We start from the raw sequence: 18,321 nt of genomic DNA on the forward strand, positions 1-18,321 counted from the left end.
GAGAGGCAGATAATTGTTGGAGAATTAAAGCCTTGATACCAGCATGAAGAACACATGCTATCTGCCACAAAAACATCTAGCAAAGTTCTGATGAATCTGGAATCTGGCTTAGGAAAATTCTTAACTCTAATCCACTAAAGGAGGTTTTAAATTTTCACATCACTTCATTTCAGCATGTTCTCCTTATCTGGGGTGAATTACTGATCATGAAAATCTGCTTTATATAGCATGCTTTGTATGATGTATTTTGTTTGCTTGTGACTTAGTGTGAATTCAGCCAGTTCTGACTTGCAAACCATATTTGTACAAATCTACTACTGTACATAAGATTATACAATCTATTTTAACATAATGCAGCTTAAGAGTAAATAAGCACTTAAACTTATTGAAATGGACATTCCAAGATATTTTTTTCAAAATTAAATGCAGCATTAATTATAGGGCATTGAACCTTTTGTAAATTGTAATGGTGGTAAGTTAAAATGCTTTGGACTTGTGGATTCATGTGACACATTTTGTGTCAAATGTGAGCTAATGTGAGGACTTTCAGACAAATGCATTAGTAAATTGGATTTATTAAAGGAAAATAATTAGTTCTCAATTCTATGTGTCTGCAGAAAAAAAGAATCCTTCCTTTGACTATTTGAGTTAACTAAACTTTCTGGTATATCAAGGATTAGTCAGAGCTAAAGCATGCCTCTTGATTAGATGAGATTCTTCTTAGGAGCCTGGTAAAGTGATTAGTCATGTTTTCATCTCAACCCAAACAGAATTATTCTATTCTATTCTATAGAAAAAATTATAGTGAGTTGCTGAGAAGCAAAATCTAAATGGCACAAATAACTGTGGGCTAGTTCAAGCTTGTGTATTTTTTGACTCCTAAAACTGCCTCAGTTGAACTGGAATAGTCATGAAAGTTGAAATACAAAGAAAAGGACCACAAGGACACCAACCAGTCTTTATATATGCAGATTTACATACTGTATAAAAATTGTGGTAGTGAGAACAGTAACAAATGCCAGGAATATATAGAAGAAAAGGATGGGATCTGTGCTTTGAAGCTTATCAGATAACCGAGAGCCGACAGAGGGATGTTTGCTAAGATCATCTCCAAATTACTGAGGATAGCATTGGAAAAATGGGCAAGCAGTATAAATATGGGTTGTTTTTCCTACAGATTTTCAAAGCTGTTTAGGGTCATGCTAGACATATGTTCAATACCATTTGCATTTAAAATGCACACTTAAAAAAAACATAAGCAGCTGTGCGTGAAAATCACTGAAATAGCAGCGATTGGGGAAGGGGAACCTCCTTTATGTATAGGGAGGAAAGCTTCCATTAATAGCATTATTTTGTGGGATGCAATCAGCTTCGTATATTAGATTTCCAGTTTCAGTTCTGAACCTCTCCAGATAGGGCTGTGAAAAGTGTCTGTTGAACCAATGTAAGCCAGTGCAAATATCAGAACTAGATAAGCCTATGGCTTAGCTCTGCGTATAGCCAATTGATTTTTTTTATAAAAAATGTGCACTTGAATGCAAAGATGTACTTAACATCCCGCCTTGTTCAGTGTTTAAGCTAACCCTTCCCCAAATCCATCTCTAGCCATCAAGAATGCTAGCTAAATGCCAAATCACTACTGATGTGTTATTTAAAGATGCTTAGAGTCATTTCTGTTGCTCAGGCAGTGGGGTTGAATTCAGCTTGTTATAAGACATTCAGCACAGAAAATCAGTTGCCTGGATGTTGCCACATAGTGCTTGTTTACTATATTTTGTTTCTTCCTGTTTTTTCTCCCTCCTCCTGCCACGTACAGCTTACTGCAGGATTAGCCTTCCTCCAGCTGTTGCCAACTTGTGAACAATCACAGTGCTGTGAGGGACATTTTGGTGACCTCATCTCAGACATCTCTGCTTGCCACAAGGAAAAAAATTAGAAAAAAAAATTTCTTCTGTGAATATGGAAAGAACTTGTTCATTCAAAAGAATCCCAAATGTAGTCAGAGACTGTCATCTAATGCTCCAGTGAACCCACATCTCAGGAAGACAAGCCAAGAATCCCATTTTTTTCTAAGCCTATAGAAAAGTACTTTTACTCATTCAAGTTCCTGAAAAAGTGTCAGAATACATAAATAGTATACAGGTAGTCCTTGACTTACAACAGTTTATTTAGTGAGCATTTGAAGTTATAACGGCATTGAAAAAAGTGATTTATGACTGTTTTTCACACAACCATTGCAGCATGCCCTTGGTCACGTGATCAAAATTCAGGCACTGGCAACTGACTCATATTTATGACGGTTGCAATGTCCCGAGGTCATATGATTACCTTTTGTGACCTTCTGACAAGCAAAGTCAATGGGACAACCAGCTTCATTTAACAAATGTGTTACTAACTTAACTGCAGTGATTCACTTAACAACTGGGGCAAGAAAGGTCGTAGAATGGAGCAAATGTCACTTAACAAATGTCTCACTTAACAATAGAAATTTTAGGCTCAGTAAGTCAAGGACTATCTGTACCTCAGAAGACAGGACTGTGGAATCAAGTGGTTCTGAAGGACAGAGGTCTATGCAGGTAATACTCACTTAACCACAGTTGTTACATGAAGTGGTCTCTAAATGAATCCCTGATGGTGTTTATGATTTTACTTCAGCCTTCTTTTGCTTTACAGACCTGCAAAGGTCATTAAGGTGAAGACTGGTCACAACTGTTACTTTTTCATCACTGTTGCAACTACAAATTGTTGCTAAACAAAGGAATTGCTAAATGAGGGCTACATGTACTCACTAGGGCATTATAACTGAGGTAGGTAGCTTATATTCCTATCATAGGGTGCTATTGATTTGTTCAAACCTCTCTGGTTAAGAGAAACTCTTCCTTTACCTACGGCCTGAGAGAGTCAGAAAGGTGTTAGAAAGTAAACCCCAAACTGGTAATGAGTGCCAGAGACAAAATAAAAGTACATATCTTTTTTGGGGCTTGGATCTCACTAATTTCTTTACCCCTGCCTATATGCCCCCTTAATTATCCCCAAGGAGCTACAGTCTTTGGCTGCAAAAAGATACCCTACCAGTAATACAGTCAGTGGTAAAGAAGAAAAAATCTTAATGATCAACCGGTTACAAAAGAGAAGGGTTTGAATCTCCATGTACTATGATTGCTTTGGTTTGCTTAACTAGAAGCAACCCAAATGAACAACTTCAAGGAACCCTTTTGAGGTAAGGAAGAATGTTAAAACATCCTTATACCTGCTTTTAAAACTTGATTTCAGTTGTTTAGAGAAATCTTACTGCCATGCATGTTAGGTCCTCTGGCAATATTTCTTTTTCATAGCTGCTAATCCCCTAAAGAGTTTACTGTATGACATCCACTTCTTCCCTTTTGTTTCTCAGCAAAATAGTTCCTTGAGAGAGTGATTTGATCAGGGAAAAATGCAGGCAGATGGGTGGGAGCTGGAAGAGGTCAATGTATGAGTATCTTCTGAAAATATGTAGGGGAGGGGGGGGTGAGGAGCCTAATTCTCATGTTCTTCCATGTCTAGGACAAGACAACCCTTCTTTCCCAGCCAACATAACTGTCTGAGAGCTTGTTCAAAATGAGCACAAAGTCATGATTCAGACTGACTTATCTCAAATAGTGATGCTTCCAAAATATCTCCGTGTCAAACTGGGCACCGCTATAATTAGCCAGAGAGAAAATTTTATCCATTTTTCTCTTTTTGCGGTGGTCAACTGTTGCTGTGAGAATATAGTATATTCAGAGATCCTTTCAGATTAAGCTTTCTGATCTTCCCCCCAAAGATACTTTCAAAGATACTGCTTCTCTTAAGGAGTGTTTAACTTATGGTTGTCTGAATCGCCCTTGAGACAAAGGGGTGGGCAATTATTACTTTGTCAATGAAGGTTGTTTGTACCAGTGGGCAGAAGTGCAGACGTAGGTTGGCAGAGCACATGGCCAGAGACATGCAAGGCTACAGTTTTAATTTCATTGAGGCTCTCTCCTGATATGGAGAACAGTTGCTTCTAAGAGTATTCAGTTGTGTAGGGTGGCAGACAAATGAGGTTTAAAAGAAAAAGGAAATGCACAAGGGTGACTTTATGCATGCCATCCTCCCTGTTTAAGCCACACTATATATTATAATTGTGAAGTGGAATTAATGCAGGGATTGTGCTGTACTCAGCCTCTTTCTCAGCTAACCAACAGCTTTATATATGGCAGTAACAGCAAATTCAGGGGCTACCTGGAAGGCTTCCAAACACAACATGTAAACTGTCCTCTTTTTGGGGAGGAGGGGAACATGGAAGCATGAAAAGCAGTCCTGTTTCAGATTCTCTGATTTTACCTTGAGAAATAATTTCCTTTTGTTCCTGAACATACATTGTAGATAAGCTGCTGCAGTAGCTATGCAAAGCTGTAAGTGCTAGAAACAAACTCTTATTTAGGATTTTGCATTGCCAATGCCTGAAATAGGACATACAAGATGCAAAGTTATATTTCAGCCCTCCATGTCAGATCCTTAACATAAATTGAATTCGGTACACTCTCTGGAAGTATATAAAACAACAAGCTTGACATATAGATTCCCCTGGAATGATAACAATGGAAGACTAGGATTACATTTCCTTCTGAGGGTGCATAATAAACAACAAATAATCCTATCTCAATCAGAGTTCTGGTGCAAGAAAAATGAACAGTGTGCTGATGAACTGGTTTCAGATCCAATCCAAATTTTGTGTCTCTGGTAAAAAGACGAGAGGAACCTCCTGCCTAGCTGGTGTCTCAGTATCTTGGATTGGAAAAACATTTGAGTTGGTTTCAGCACAAGGCAGTTAGAATATTGTCCCAATTTGATGTACGGTTACTCTTCCCTTTTCTAGACTGTTCTTTTTTTAAGCGGCATTTTTCCCAATAGTTATTTGAAAGGGTCTCTATCCTTAAGTATAAATGTTTTTATTTCTAGGGAATGGAAAAATCATGGCATCACCTGTCATGATGAAATCAATCAGCCAGCGGGAATGAAGGAGCATGTGAAGTCATAAGCAACTTTAACTGCCAGTTGCCACAAAAGAGCAACTAATACTTTTTGTTTGCTATAAATTGTTCCTTTTTTCTATTTCTTTTTTTAAATCCACAAAGGAGGGAGGAGGAGAGAGACCATGATAGAGAAATGAGTTCCGTCCTCCATCTGCCTTTCCTAGCCTGGCATTCCGTAAGTGTGGTAGAACTATCACTCTATGGGAATTCAAACTGGTTTTCAGACTGGAAACACCAGTTTAGGAAGCATTGACATACAGCAGATCACCTGGAAAGAAGGCTAATCTTGTGAATCTGAACATATCCAGAATGCCAGATTGTTTCATTTTGCTCTGATATCTCCTAAGAGGCTGGTGGGAGGCCACAAGAGAGCATATACGTCTGTTCAAACCTTAACTTCATCTTCATCCTCTTCATCAACATATTCGAAGGAATCATTGTATCTCTCTGTAACAATGGTTTCTTCATCACTGTCAAACTTGTCGTGGTCCTCCTCCTCTTCCTCCTCCTCCTCCACTTCCCTTATTTGTTGCCACCCAGTAGAATATTCCTGTTGCTCAGGTGCACCTACTTTCAAGTGCCATGAGTTGGTAATTGGGCTTTCCCGTGCGGTTTGTCTCTTTGGATGATCTTGTGGAGATGGGCTGCAGTAGGTGCTTCCTGCCTCATAATGGCATGCTAAGACATGGGCAGCATGGTTAAATTCCCTTGCTTCCATGTTACAGTCACTGTGGTGCCCTTTTTGCCAATAGGTCTCTTTTGGCACTGCCCCTAGTTCAGAACTAGAACTCCTGCTTCTCAAACAGGGAGATCCTTCCTCAGACAACTCTATAGAATGAGAATCTCCATTGGTATAGACCAAATGTCCCAAGGGTGATCCAGGCTCAGAGTAATCCAAAAGGCTTGATGAATTTTGGCTTTCTTCACCATTACCATGATGAGATTCTGACTTCCCAAGTAGTGAGCCCTCTGACCAGCTGCTCTTGACGTGAAGGGACGAGTGAGGCTCACTGCTGCTTGGGGGTTTACTTTCTTCACAGTCTGTCTTTTCCCTGCAGTCAAAGCTGTTGCTTCCTGAGAAGCTAATGACATGAAGAAGTTCGCTCATCAGAGAGGGGCCAAGGTCCAGGCGGAAAGACAGCAAGGAATCTGAACGTTGCAATGCTGACTCAGCAGGACGGGAGCTCTCGGGAGCCTTCTCGGACCGGGGAACGCGTGGAATGGTGCAGAATCCAGATTCTAATCCTGAAAGGCCATGAAACCAACAATGAGAAAAAAAATAGAACTACGTGACAATTCTATATTGGTAGAATGTGAAATATGAGGATAGGTCGGTAGTATTTCCCAATTCTAGAGAAACTAGAGATTTTTTATGTGCCCTACTCATAACTGCAATTTTCAAGTTGCAAATCTCAGGACAAAACAATTTGACAGCAAATGGATTAAAATGGGCAAAAAATAAACAAGCTAATGAAACCCAGTCATATATATTTGACTGCACCTGGGATTTCTAGGACCAGATTTCAAAATGGTTCTTTTTTTCCCCCCTGTCCTTTTCTTTAAGCTCACAAATGGTTTGGGGAGGTGGGGAGGAGCCGAGAGATCAAGGTAGGGAGATGAGTTATTTCCTCCTCTTAGGACTTAGTCAAGATTCCCCTGCAAGAGATCACCATTTCAGGAAAAGTCTATTGTAGAGCAGAGTGCACCATGTCAGACTAACATTGATTCACATTTGCCACCTCATGCAATTTATGTTAATAGTGCACAGCTAAAATATGCAAATTAGTCACAGCTCAGGGGATTGTGAGCTGTTTCTAATGAACTGTTCTTGGTGCCGAGAGCAAATTTTTTATCCCCTGAGTTAACCTAGTAGCCATCCTTCAACAGTGAGCTCCCAGTGAGAGCCAGTAAAGGAAATATGTAGAAACAGATTCAGAATTAGAGTGTTAAATTATGTTTCTGTGTCTGTTTTCCCATTTTATGGCATATGTCTCGTGTCTATGTGTATTTTATTTCTAGACTAAAATTGAAGACATATAAACCCACAGAGTCCACAATCAGGCATATTAACCTCATCACAACAATAGTTCTGTTATATGCTGGCATCATGCCATTTAACATCAGTTTGTAAGTCGTGGCTCTTGTGGAACACACATGTTGTCATTTGCTCCCTCTAGAATGTCAGTGCGCCTGATATTACAAAGTGCTAACACATTGGCAAAATATCATAACACATTGAACCAGAAACTATTAATTATTTATTGTTCATTTTAATTTTAACCCCGTTCAACATGCTGTGCGAGTTCAGATTATCATTCCTGAACGATGGGATTTCTCAAATCTAAAAGGTACAAAGTAGAGTATTTTGTGAAATTCTGGCCCCTTTATCCTCCTAATCAAAATTACTGTATGTCATATATTGGCAGAAAGAACGAAATGGATACTGTGACAGTTCTTCCATTAAATATAGTAAATAGTGCTGCATTATCTTCATAGAGCAGTCTTTCCAAACCTGGTGCCTTCAAGGCTGTGTATTATTTATATTACGGGAAGCATTATGTTTTGAATATCAGTTGCTGGAGAAACAGGTTACCAGGAGGAACCAAGGAAGTCTATGAACATCCTATAAAAATCTGGGGTAGCCTCTGTGGAGAAAAGAGGTTGTTGGTATAGACAGATCCAGTTGACTGTCAGGCCCAAACCCAGAGATGACACACTGAAATCCAATCAAATTCTTTATTTGCTTATTCCTAATGGACAGAATCTTGCCAAACTAAAGCTATAACCTGCTAGATATATCCTGAGAGATTCTAAGGCGTGCCTTCCCTGAATCTCTTCATCCCTCCCTCCCTCCCTCTCCATCCAGCTCAGGACTCTGCAGTCTCTTAATTTGGGCCACTGATGGAATTTACTGCCTCCTCCCTGGGGAAGCCCTGTACTGCTAAAGCTCTTCTCCAGGTGTACATTCCATCACATTGGCTCTTAATTTATTTTAAATATTTATTTATTTATTTATTTATTTTATTAATTGCATTTATATCCCGCCCTTCTCCTTACGGACTCAGGGCGGCTGACAATTGAATAAAATACTAACATATATACATATACTTAATTAAAATTTGATTAAAACGAAATATTTAAATATGTCCAATTTAAAAGTAATTAAAACCCCCTTTAAAATCCCTCAGGCCAGTCCCGNGGGATCACCCTGATCTCTGGGGGCAGTTCGTTCCAGAGGGTGGGGGCTCCCACAGAGAAGGCCCTCCCCCTTGGGGTCGCCAGCCGGCACTGTCTGGCTGACGGCACCCTGAGGAGACCCACTCTGTGAGAGCGTACAGGTCGGTGGGGGGTAATCTGTGGCAGGAGGCGGTCTCGAAGGTAACCAGGTCCGATGCCATATTATAGCCTGCTTTTTTTAATTTAAAAAGCATAATAAATGATCTTATGATGGTTCAATATGGTTACTTAATTTTCCAAGGCACATTTCAGCCATTCTCATCTCTAAAATAAAGATACCTTAGGTACATAGGCACTGCCTTGGTTAAGATCTTCTGTGAACATCCTCCTGCCTGTTGCTAAACTTGTAATTCTAAGAGCAATATGAATTATGCATCAGAGCCAGCTGAGCAATGAAATATTGGTCATGCTTATTTAGGGAGCAAATATATAGGGAGCAATGGAACTGCAAGTTTGATTACACTCAGAAGATCGAACGGATAAAAGCAGAAAGAATGGGGAACTAGTTTTCTCTCTAAATGATTGGTTAACCTTATCTTTTCTGCACTTTGCTCATGAAGCTGGAATTTATAGGAGGGATGATAAAGTGCAAAAAAGCTGGAAAGGGGAATGAGACTGCAACAACTGCACAATTCACAAAGAACATCAGAGGGCAGCATTGTCTCATATCTCTTTTGAAGAATGCCAGGAAAGAACAAGGCTAGACTGGCAATGTGGGCAAAGATAACTGTGCAGCTGCAGTTGCTCAAATTGACTCTCCTGGTCCCACCTCAGTGAGAATGCTGCAGTTTTCTACTGCAGATGCAGACATCACAGGAGGTAAAGAAAGCAACTGCTAATTAAACAGAGTAAAACCTGGATGCATTCCATTGTTTTGAGTTGAGATCAGAATTGGGATAGACTTCTTCCTATGTTGATTAGGTGGGTGCACAGAGGATTGTCTGAAAATATCTAAGCAATGATTTAGCATTTGACACTGGAGAAGATCTGTTCTATTTCATTCTGGTTTCCTCTCATGATCCAAATCAAATTCCTTCCTTTACATACAGATTCCTCTTTTTTCCTATTAGCTGCTTACTTGGCATTCCGTACTGAATACAGATTCCCTTGGTAGACATAGGCCATGTTTCCAGCATTAATGAAAAGTATCTTCCCAAAGTCTTACATATATATCTTCTCAAACCTAGCAAAATAGCAGATTTATAACCTGATCCTAGGTATGTTTCCACTGGTCTATGTCTCATTGCATTTGCTCATTAAGATTTAACGTCCAAAACAAGTGTACAGAAAAATAATGCCTTTGATGATGATATTTCTCCACTGCCCTATATAACTCTTCTTTTGACATACAGCATTTAGCAATTCTCCAAATAGACACATGTCATTGCATGTATTAGCATAGGCCCAGAGTTAGTTCTATGTTTACAGTAATGAAATGTCCGACTTCTATAAGCACAATGTCAAAGTTATGATCTATTTATTGGTTCAAGGTATTTTATTGTTATACCAATTTCAGCCATAAAGGATTCCAATGGTTCATGTGAAATCAGTGATGAACAAAGTATTTCATTTGAGACACGCTAATCAAATACATTTTACAGCATTAGAGCCATAACCTGGTGTAGACATCTGAGTCACTGCATGTCAGGTAACATATGCATCTGTCTGGAGATAGTTGCATACTGTAGCTGTTGCATTTATATTTCTGAATTTTAATGTTCTAGCTGGAGGGCGCTCAAACAACAAAGCCAACAGGAAGTTGGATTAATCAATCAGCATATGCAAAATTCTTATTTGCTGGTTATTTAGAGCTTGGCAACAGATTTTTATATTCTGTTCACTTTTAAAATTTAAGGTTATGTTGTCACCTTATAGCCCCCCCAAAAGTAGATCTTATTGCTCTGAATTATTTCTGTTCTATTTTTTTGATCAAGTTAACTCTTCCAAAGTTTATTTTGTTTATGTACCACTGACATAGTTTACTCAACTGCAGATGGTAAGATTTTGATTTAGAATAAGCAATATAGTAATAGATAAAAATAAAAGTTATTAGCAAATAGATAAGCAAGGATATTGCAGATATATTAAACATTAAGAAATAATTGGTATATGAGACCATCTGTACTAGTGTTTATTCTGCAGCTCTAACAATAACATTATTTTTGCAATTTTTAGACTCTTCATAATATACTTGCTTCATTTTGGTTGTACTTGCCAATCTCATGCATATTTGCAATTGACGATTACTCCACCCCTTCCCTTTCCTTTCCATTTATAACCACACTTCCCATTTCTAATCTCCTGCTGTCTATGGATTGCTGGGTAAACCAGAAAATACATGTAGCTATTTCTGGCCTTATCGTTATCATTCCAGGAAAATGCCAAGTGCATTCTGGAAACATACGACTTAGTAGAATTGATGTAGACTTGAAAATATGTACCAGAAGAACCATCAAGACAAAAAAAAAAGATGAAACTTTAAAGCACTCTCAACTGCCTCCTGGCACTTGGTTGAAAGGCCAAAACAAAGGTCATTTGAAAGCTATGAGTCACATTATGATTTCCTGCTAGAAACCCTCCATTTTCAGTCTTTTATTTTATACTTTTTTTAAAAAAAAATAGACATATACTTATAGAAATTTCTTGTTGCAAAGCCTCTGAAAAACTCTTAAAAGATGTCATTTGAATATGTACTAGGACAATGTTATGACTTAAGAGCCAGTACATGTTATTCAGAATGATTTGGTAATCACATATTGCACAACTGTTTTCAATAAAAGAATGGGAGACCAAGAAAAGAAAATTACTAGAGAAGAGAATAATAGAGACTGTAATGTAAGATAATGTGCGTGATAGACTTCCCTTAAACACATACTACAGTATGGCACTCATCAATCCAAAATAGACTTCTAAAAATATTATTGAAATGTCTATTTGAGGGTGCTTATGAAATGTTTTTGTTGGTGTATGTAAATCAGTGTTCCTCAAACTTGGCAACTTTAAGATGGGTGGACTTCAACTCCCAGAATTCCTTTGCCAGCATATCTGGCTAGAGTCTAGCCAGATATGCTGGCAAAGGACTTCTGGGAATTGAAGTCCACCCATCTTAAAGTTGTCAAAGTCGAGAAACATTGAACTAAGTAAACCAAAGCACAGAAAGAATTAATATCTAAAACAAGATAACCTAGTAAACTCAAATGAGTTACCCTAGAAGCCACCTACCATAGTCAGAGAAGCTTGTTGGGGGTTTCTTGAAGGCAAATGCTATACCAAGATCATCAGTCTCGTAGTGAGTCTGATTGAGCTGAGGCAGTGACACAGCATTCTTGATGATGGGTGAGATGGCGGGAGGAGCAGATGAGCCCTGATCCTTGTTTCGGCTTCCCCGGTTCCTTAGCGGGCTCCTTCTCACATGCCACAGTGTCCGAGCAAAGAAATTGTGGGGTTTGACTTCCTCTCCACCATGGTTCCTAAGGAAAGAAGTGTCTCCAAAGGCATCACCACCACGTCCCACATGCATGGTGTGACGAAAGTCCCCCAGTGGTGGGCTGATCATCTCCGGGGTCAACTCTGTTTTGAATCGACGTTTGCTGTGTGAGCCAGACACCCAGCCAATCACGGGTAGCTTTCCAAGACTCATTTCCTAGCCAGTTGGCAAAAACCTGACCCAGAAATTCAATGTGTCCTTCAGAAAAGGTTGATGATAATCTGGAAGTATACGGGTATGATTTAAGGGTGGTCTCACACACCTGCACCCCCCATTGCTTATGTTTTCTTTCACTATTCTTCTTTCTTCTATACTATTTAACAAAGAATAAAAAATAGGCCTGTCACGGAACTTCTGGGTTTCTTCCAGGACAATGTTGTCTAATTTGTACTGTTCTCCCCAGTCCAATTTGATAGTGACCCTTCACAGTTTTCATGTAGCTATTTATCTGATTTGCTTCTTACAGGTCTGGATAAGCATAAGGAATCCCAGTCTCTCTTTTTGAACAGCAATGGTCATTAAAACAGTGTTTGCACTTGTTTGACTCAATGTGTGCAAAGCTGAAAAATCAATATTATTGAGCTGATTCGTCTTCCACCATCTCTCTTTCTCAATTTCTTTTGCAAAAACCAGCAAAACCATGGGGCAGCAAGTAAGAAGGGTCACAGTAGGAGTCTCACATCTCATATCACGAGCCTGGATTGTTGCCACGGAGCATCCTAGAGAAGATAAAAGAGACAAAGTAATAGTTGAAGTTCCAAAACTATTTTAAAATGATGAATTTGAAAGTGAAGATTGCCCATGTGTGCCAGTAACCAGTCTGTGATGAAAGTACAATGCACAAGGTTAGGTAGAGGAAAAGTTACATGGTGCAGTAAGCAGATTCCTCTAGAGTCCACCACCAGGTGGCACAGATGGTTTTCTGTCTGCAAAACTTATATTTGTATTTAACACACAGTGCTGTTGATCAAACAATTCTAGAAAGATTACATATTAATAGATGAAATGACTTTCTCCTTTGCCTCCTCTGTAACGTTGGCTGGAATTATAGTTAGGTTGAAATAGAGCTTGATGGCAGAGTTTGCTGCAGTATACTATTTCTCTATGTCTGTACCCTCCAGGTCCCAGGCAAATGATTGGCAGGGGATGCATCATCTTGCAAGAATTTCCCAACTCTTTTACTGCAGAGCTTCAGATCCTTATTACATTCTGTTCTAGCTATATGTGACTTAAAAGGATCCTTCCCTAACATGGGGTTCTGGGGCAAAGTAAAATAGCTAAGATATCTTCAAGTCAAAGTCAACTTTTGATGACTTACAGACCTATCCATGTAGTTTTCTTACCAAACAGTTTTGTTTTTTCTCTCCCAGGATACTCCCAATGTATATTTTCAACTGGTGCAAAATATGGCAGTGCGGGCAATTCTTGGGGTCTCTAGGATGATCCATGTTACACCACTGTTCCGTGAGCTGCACCGGCTGCTGGTCTGCTTCTGGGTGCAATTCAAGGTCTTGGTTATTTCCTTTAAAGGCCTGCATGGCATGGGTCCAGGTTACTTGAGGAACTATCTCGCCTGACTGGAACCGGCCCTCCCTATCTGCGCCAGCAGAGGAGGCATGCTGTGAGCCCTGTCAGTCAAGAATTCTGGCTGACGGGGTCCTGGAAAAGGGCCTTCTCTGCCCGGGCTCCTGTCCTTTCGAACATCTTAGCCCCTGAGCTGAGATTGGCTCCCACCCTAATGATCTTCTGCAAGAGCCTGAAGACCTGGCTCTGTCAGATGACTTGGAGCCCAAACGGAGAAGGAGCAGTGGTTGTTGAATTAAGATGCAATCCCACCTCCCCTCCCCCCCCCGAGCATCCTGTTCCCTCCCTCCCCATCTTTTAACTACAATTTTATCTTTACTGGGATTTTTATTTTTATTTTTTTAGATATTTGCTAGGATTTAATGGTTTAATGCTGGAAGCCACCCAGAGTCATTTCATTAAGAGATGGGTGGCAAATAAATTCACTAAATAAATAAATAAATAATAAAATAATATTTAAAAATTTCTTGGTCTTCCCCCAAATCCTGAGTTTTCCTAGTTGTCTTTCATTCCATGACAAACGGTCTCTGACCATGCTTAACGTCTGAACCCAGACAAGGTTGACCAGTACTGCCACCTGCCATTGCCCTCAATAGTACAGTCACCATGGTGCTATTTGCCACTATTAGCCAATTATAAAAGTTGTCATTAAATACATCTGAGGACCTCTGATTGAGGAAAGCAAACATCTTCTTTCCTGTTCCTCATTTCAGTAATGAAGATGCCCTGGTCAGATGTGCTTATAGTTAATCCAATCCTTTCAACCAGTTGGGATTTTGTGACCATACTCAGTGTTTCCATAAGTGTAATTGCTTGCTGGATTATTGGAATTATAATGTCACATCTGGAGACCATCAGGATAGGAAAGCTATTTTACAAACTAACGCTTGGAACATGGAAACAATCCTGCATAGATACTGCTTTGGTGAACCAAAGTCTACACAATACTACACATTGACTGGCATGTACTTGAACCCACATGCATCTGTTTTTGCTCAATATCCAACATTTTAAAGTGCCAGATATTTGAAATATTACTAGCATTTGCACATTATTAATGTACTGGCTTAATGAAATGCTTCTTTATACACTTTTCTCAGTGGAAAATGTTCTCTCCCCCATTGTGCTGACTTAACCATATCCAGAAATCTCTTCAAATGTCTCCTTTGTTTTCTGTGTTGTGGTTCACCTTGGAAAGGCCAGAAAGGCAGAGCAGGAGTAGCTACTGAATCACTAAGTGGAGTTCCAGCCTTTTTTTTTTTTTTTGGCTCTGTTTGTTCATTCAGAGTTACTCTTATCTACTAGGTTTGGAAGCGGGCAAATATTAAAAAAACAAAAACTGAGTAACTTCAGTTGGAATTTATGGCACATACTAACTGCTTTTTAAGAGGAATGTGATTGGGTTGCAAAGAAGCAGTTCAGTGTTTAACAGTGTTTAACCTGTAATCTTAGCCTATACACAGAAAGAACAGAAAGTAATGGTCACCTATACTTATCAGAACATAATAAAACGATTGCATACATAGAAGTGATAGGAGTTATTGGGACTGGGGAATCTTGCTGGATTTTATTCCCATGCATATTTGCTCATGGGCTCTGTGACCCAATGTCATCCTTAGGAGACAGAGCAGAACAGGAACTGACTCACAGGAAAGTTAGAACTATACTTTATTGAGATAATCTATACTAATAGAACCTTGCAAGCATGCCTGTGTTTTCCCTACCCTCTCTCTTATACTCCAGGAAGTCAGGGGGATAACGATCTGAGTCTTTTTCTAATACTCTCCCAACTCTGGGCATAACACATGCTTCTGTACCTGTTGTTGTTCTAAATGTTTGGATGCCTTCTCCAAGTTATGTCCATGGTTCCCTACACCCAATCAAGTAACACATTTTTGCAGGACATCTCACAAAGAGGGAGATGTAGGTAGCACCCTTTGTGTCTCTTGTCGGTAATGATGTCCCAGCTCCTCCTTTCTTCTGATGAGTATAAGAGAAACAAGGCTAAATATATGAACCTCTACAATGCCGAAAGATACTAATCTATTATACAAATCAGAAAAACCTGTTCTAGCTGGACCCTGCTTAACGGTATCAGACTTGCATTTTACTGAAAAGTACCCAAAAAAACTATCCATTTTCTTTCCTAGAATGGAGGTTAAAATTTGCCCATGCTAGTGAGAAAAGGCTATGATTTTTTGTTCTTCTTTAAGCAATCCATGAGAATTGTGACTTTTCTCCATCTCCAACTCAGTTACCCTCCATCGTCAAGGGTCTCCGTCTCATCTCAGTTACCCTCCATCACCCTCCTTTCACTGAGGCCTAGCAGATCTCACTAATGTCCTCATGAAAATGCTGACAGGAGACAGGGTGGAGAAGAAGGAGACAAAAGAGCAGAGGAAGGTATTTGCATGTGGAATCTGCTCAAAATCTGTGACAGGCCAAGCAGAAGGTTATTTTCTATTTCTCAACATGACTCCTATTTAACAAACACAACTTTCAGAAACACAAAAGTGTTGCTTTCTTTTGGATTTGCTGTCCCATTGCCAGCAGCCACCTCAGCCTGCTCTTGCTAAAGAACTTTGGTTTCTTCCAAAAGCCACAACTTTATGTGCCTCCTTATCATCCATCTTTGGTTTTACTCCTCCTTTCCTTCTTTTTTCTGCCAACCAGCCTAAGTTACTATTGCAAGGACTGTCCCAAACACTGCTGCCCGGGAGCAACATAATCAACAAAAGTTCTTCCCACTCCTTTGAATTAATCAGGAATCCAAAATCTAGTTATTCTTTTGTTTAAGGAAAGTTTATGTACAGCTACTGATAAACAATGGCTGCATTGGCATCTGTCTGTCTGTCTGTCTGTCTATCCATCCATCCATCTTTTAATTTAATTAATTGATTTGATTTAGGTGCTGCCTGATTCCAGAATTAATCTGGCTTGCTTCCTTCCTTCCTTCCTTCCTTCCTTCCTTCCTTCCTTCCTTCCTTCCTTCCTTCCTTCCTCCCCTCTCTTTCTTTCTCTTCTTCTCATAAGAATATTTACAGTACTTGACTACTGAATCTAATGCTGTTTACTTCCAAATGTGTCTCTAAATAGCACATATTGTTTTACATCCCTTTTGTTGCTTTTGCCAATGTCCAGGCTGATCTTGTCCAATTCAAAATTTTTTCCAGATGCAACCGACAATTATCTTCATCGTGCCTACTCAACCCAGCACAGATGAAGGGAAAAAAACATAACACATATGGAGGGTGATAAGTTGGGCAAAGCCATCTTAATTTCTCTAACTTATAAGGCATTCTTGAACAACAAGTTTGTTTTATTTCTGTCTTGTCTTGATATAAGAACCCTAAAACAATTAGGAGTGAAATTAGAAAATACGATCAGCGTCTTCTTTTGTTTTAGGAAATTCATGTCTGTTATCCAGACCATCATAGTTACACAGAACATGAACAGCCTGTTAGCACCAGAATGCATTTCAGTTTACAAGTTCAAAGGCTCAATCAGAAACACTACTTTGAAAAAAGAGTTCCAGCAAACAAATGAACAAAAATGGAAGGAAAAGGTCCAGATGGCTCTTTGTGATATTTGCAATCCAAGCCACTCCAAAAGGTAGGAATATGAAAAGTGGAAAGAGCTAACTCTGGATAGTCTGAAAAAAGAACTAATCCTGCCGTGTGCCAGTTTTGGGTTGAAATCCAGAATATTTGCTGGAAGGACTGCTTTCTTGCTAATTTTTTTCCTTAGCAAGTCAGCAATTAAAACACTGGCTATTTAATAAAAACACTAAATTAAAATGCTATCTAGCAGAGGAATTACCAACATCTGGAAGATCTCTAGTTGCTTCCAGGCCTAAGAAATTAGACTCATAAGCCACAGCAGAAACATGAGAGGTTTTTGTGTGTGTATATATGGATCACATGGAATACTTTTTTCCCCCCAGACAGGCTCATGTTTAAGTCTGGCATCTTAAAGTACTACTACTTAGTTCTATTCACATGATCACACTCCACAGTTAAAAAGAAATTCTGTTTCATGCTTGAAAAGTTAAGGAGCTCTAGTCCTTCAAGCGTATGATATAAAATCCCAACTATTTTATGCACACACACACACACACACACCGCAACTTCTACCTCAGCACTTTTTTTTTTCCTGGCTGCTCCACATGGTACATCTGCCTTGACTCAAACCATTTCTCCATCTTAGGTCTTTTCTTCTTGTCCTACTCTTTCTCTCCTTCTCCTACTGCATCCTGTTTCTTATAATTCCTCACAACTCCAAACATCCTCAACTTGGTGCCATCCAGATGGGGTGAATTATAGTTTCCTATAATTCCCAAGCCAAAATGCTGAAGGCATAAAAAAAAAAAGTAGGGGACTGTTGCCTCTTCCCCTTAATTTTCTTGTCCCATCTTCATCATCATCATTACCTTCATCTCTTTCCATTTCTTCTTCAACCTTTCAAGCTCTACCCCATAATTTCTTTTCCCTCCTCCTCTCCCTTTCCCACACTCCGCACGACCTACTAAAATTCACCCGTGACTTGCCGAGTGTACAAACACGTTACATTCTCATCTTTAGGATTTACCTGTCCTCGGGGGTGGAAGGGGAAACCACACAGACTCTCGCCTTTCTGAGTTTTCTAAGTCTTTTTTTTCCACCGAAGAAAACTTGCCGGGGAGAAAACAAGAGTTCTGAAACTCTCTTTTACCACCGCAGCCAACGGCGGAGCTCTTAATGCCAGGGACGTTAAAAGTCCCTCAATCGTAGCCTCTTTTTTTTTTTTTTCCCCCTTTCCCCGTCGCCGTCCCTGCACCGTGGACATAAAGAAGCAGAGTCAAGGGACGGACACGGGAGAGGGATTTGGAAAGAGGATGGGTGGAGCTTCAGCTCTGATTGACCAATCCCGAGCCGACAGAGAATGAAGTTGGGTGAAGACGGAATGGCTTTCAAAAGTCCAGCCGAGGGAAATTCAGAA

At 39.7% G+C, this 18,321-nt stretch overlaps 1 protein-coding gene across 1 annotated transcript; it reads right to left on the bottom strand.

The window, feature by feature from the left end:
- Positions 1 to 3,710: 3,710 nt before the first annotated feature.
- CDC42EP1 (CDC42 effector protein 1) lies at positions 3,711 to 18,109 on the bottom strand. The gene is made up of 3 exons (XM_015817276.1): positions 17,932 to 18,109; positions 11,496 to 12,479; positions 3,711 to 6,281 (listed from the first exon to the last, which is right to left on the bottom strand). The coding sequence occupies exons 2-3, from the start codon at positions 11,911 to 11,913 to the stop codon at positions 5,422 to 5,424; spliced, it is 1,278 nt and encodes a 425-aa protein (XP_015672762.1). The 5' UTR covers positions 11,914 to 12,479; positions 17,932 to 18,109; the 3' UTR covers positions 3,711 to 5,421.
- Positions 18,110 to 18,321: the final 212 nt, after the last annotated feature.

Source organism: Protobothrops mucrosquamatus, unplaced genomic scaffold (assembly GCF_001527695.2).
Source record: "Protobothrops mucrosquamatus isolate PMUCROS unplaced genomic scaffold, P.Mucros_1.0 scaffold569, whole genome shotgun sequence".
In the NCBI taxonomy this organism is placed as follows: domain Eukaryota; kingdom Metazoa; phylum Chordata; class Lepidosauria; order Squamata; family Viperidae; genus Protobothrops; species Protobothrops mucrosquamatus.

Excerpts from the sequence above, each read along its gene's own strand:
- CDC42EP1 (XM_015817276.1), bottom strand. The coding sequence starts at position 11,913 with ATGAGTCTTGGAAAGCTACCCGTGATTGGCTGGGTGTCTGGCTCACAC. Across the intron at positions 6,282-11,495 it reads AACAAGCTTCTCTGACTATG|GATTAGAATCTGGATTCTGC; the intron begins GTAGGTGGCTTC and ends ATGGCCTTTCAG.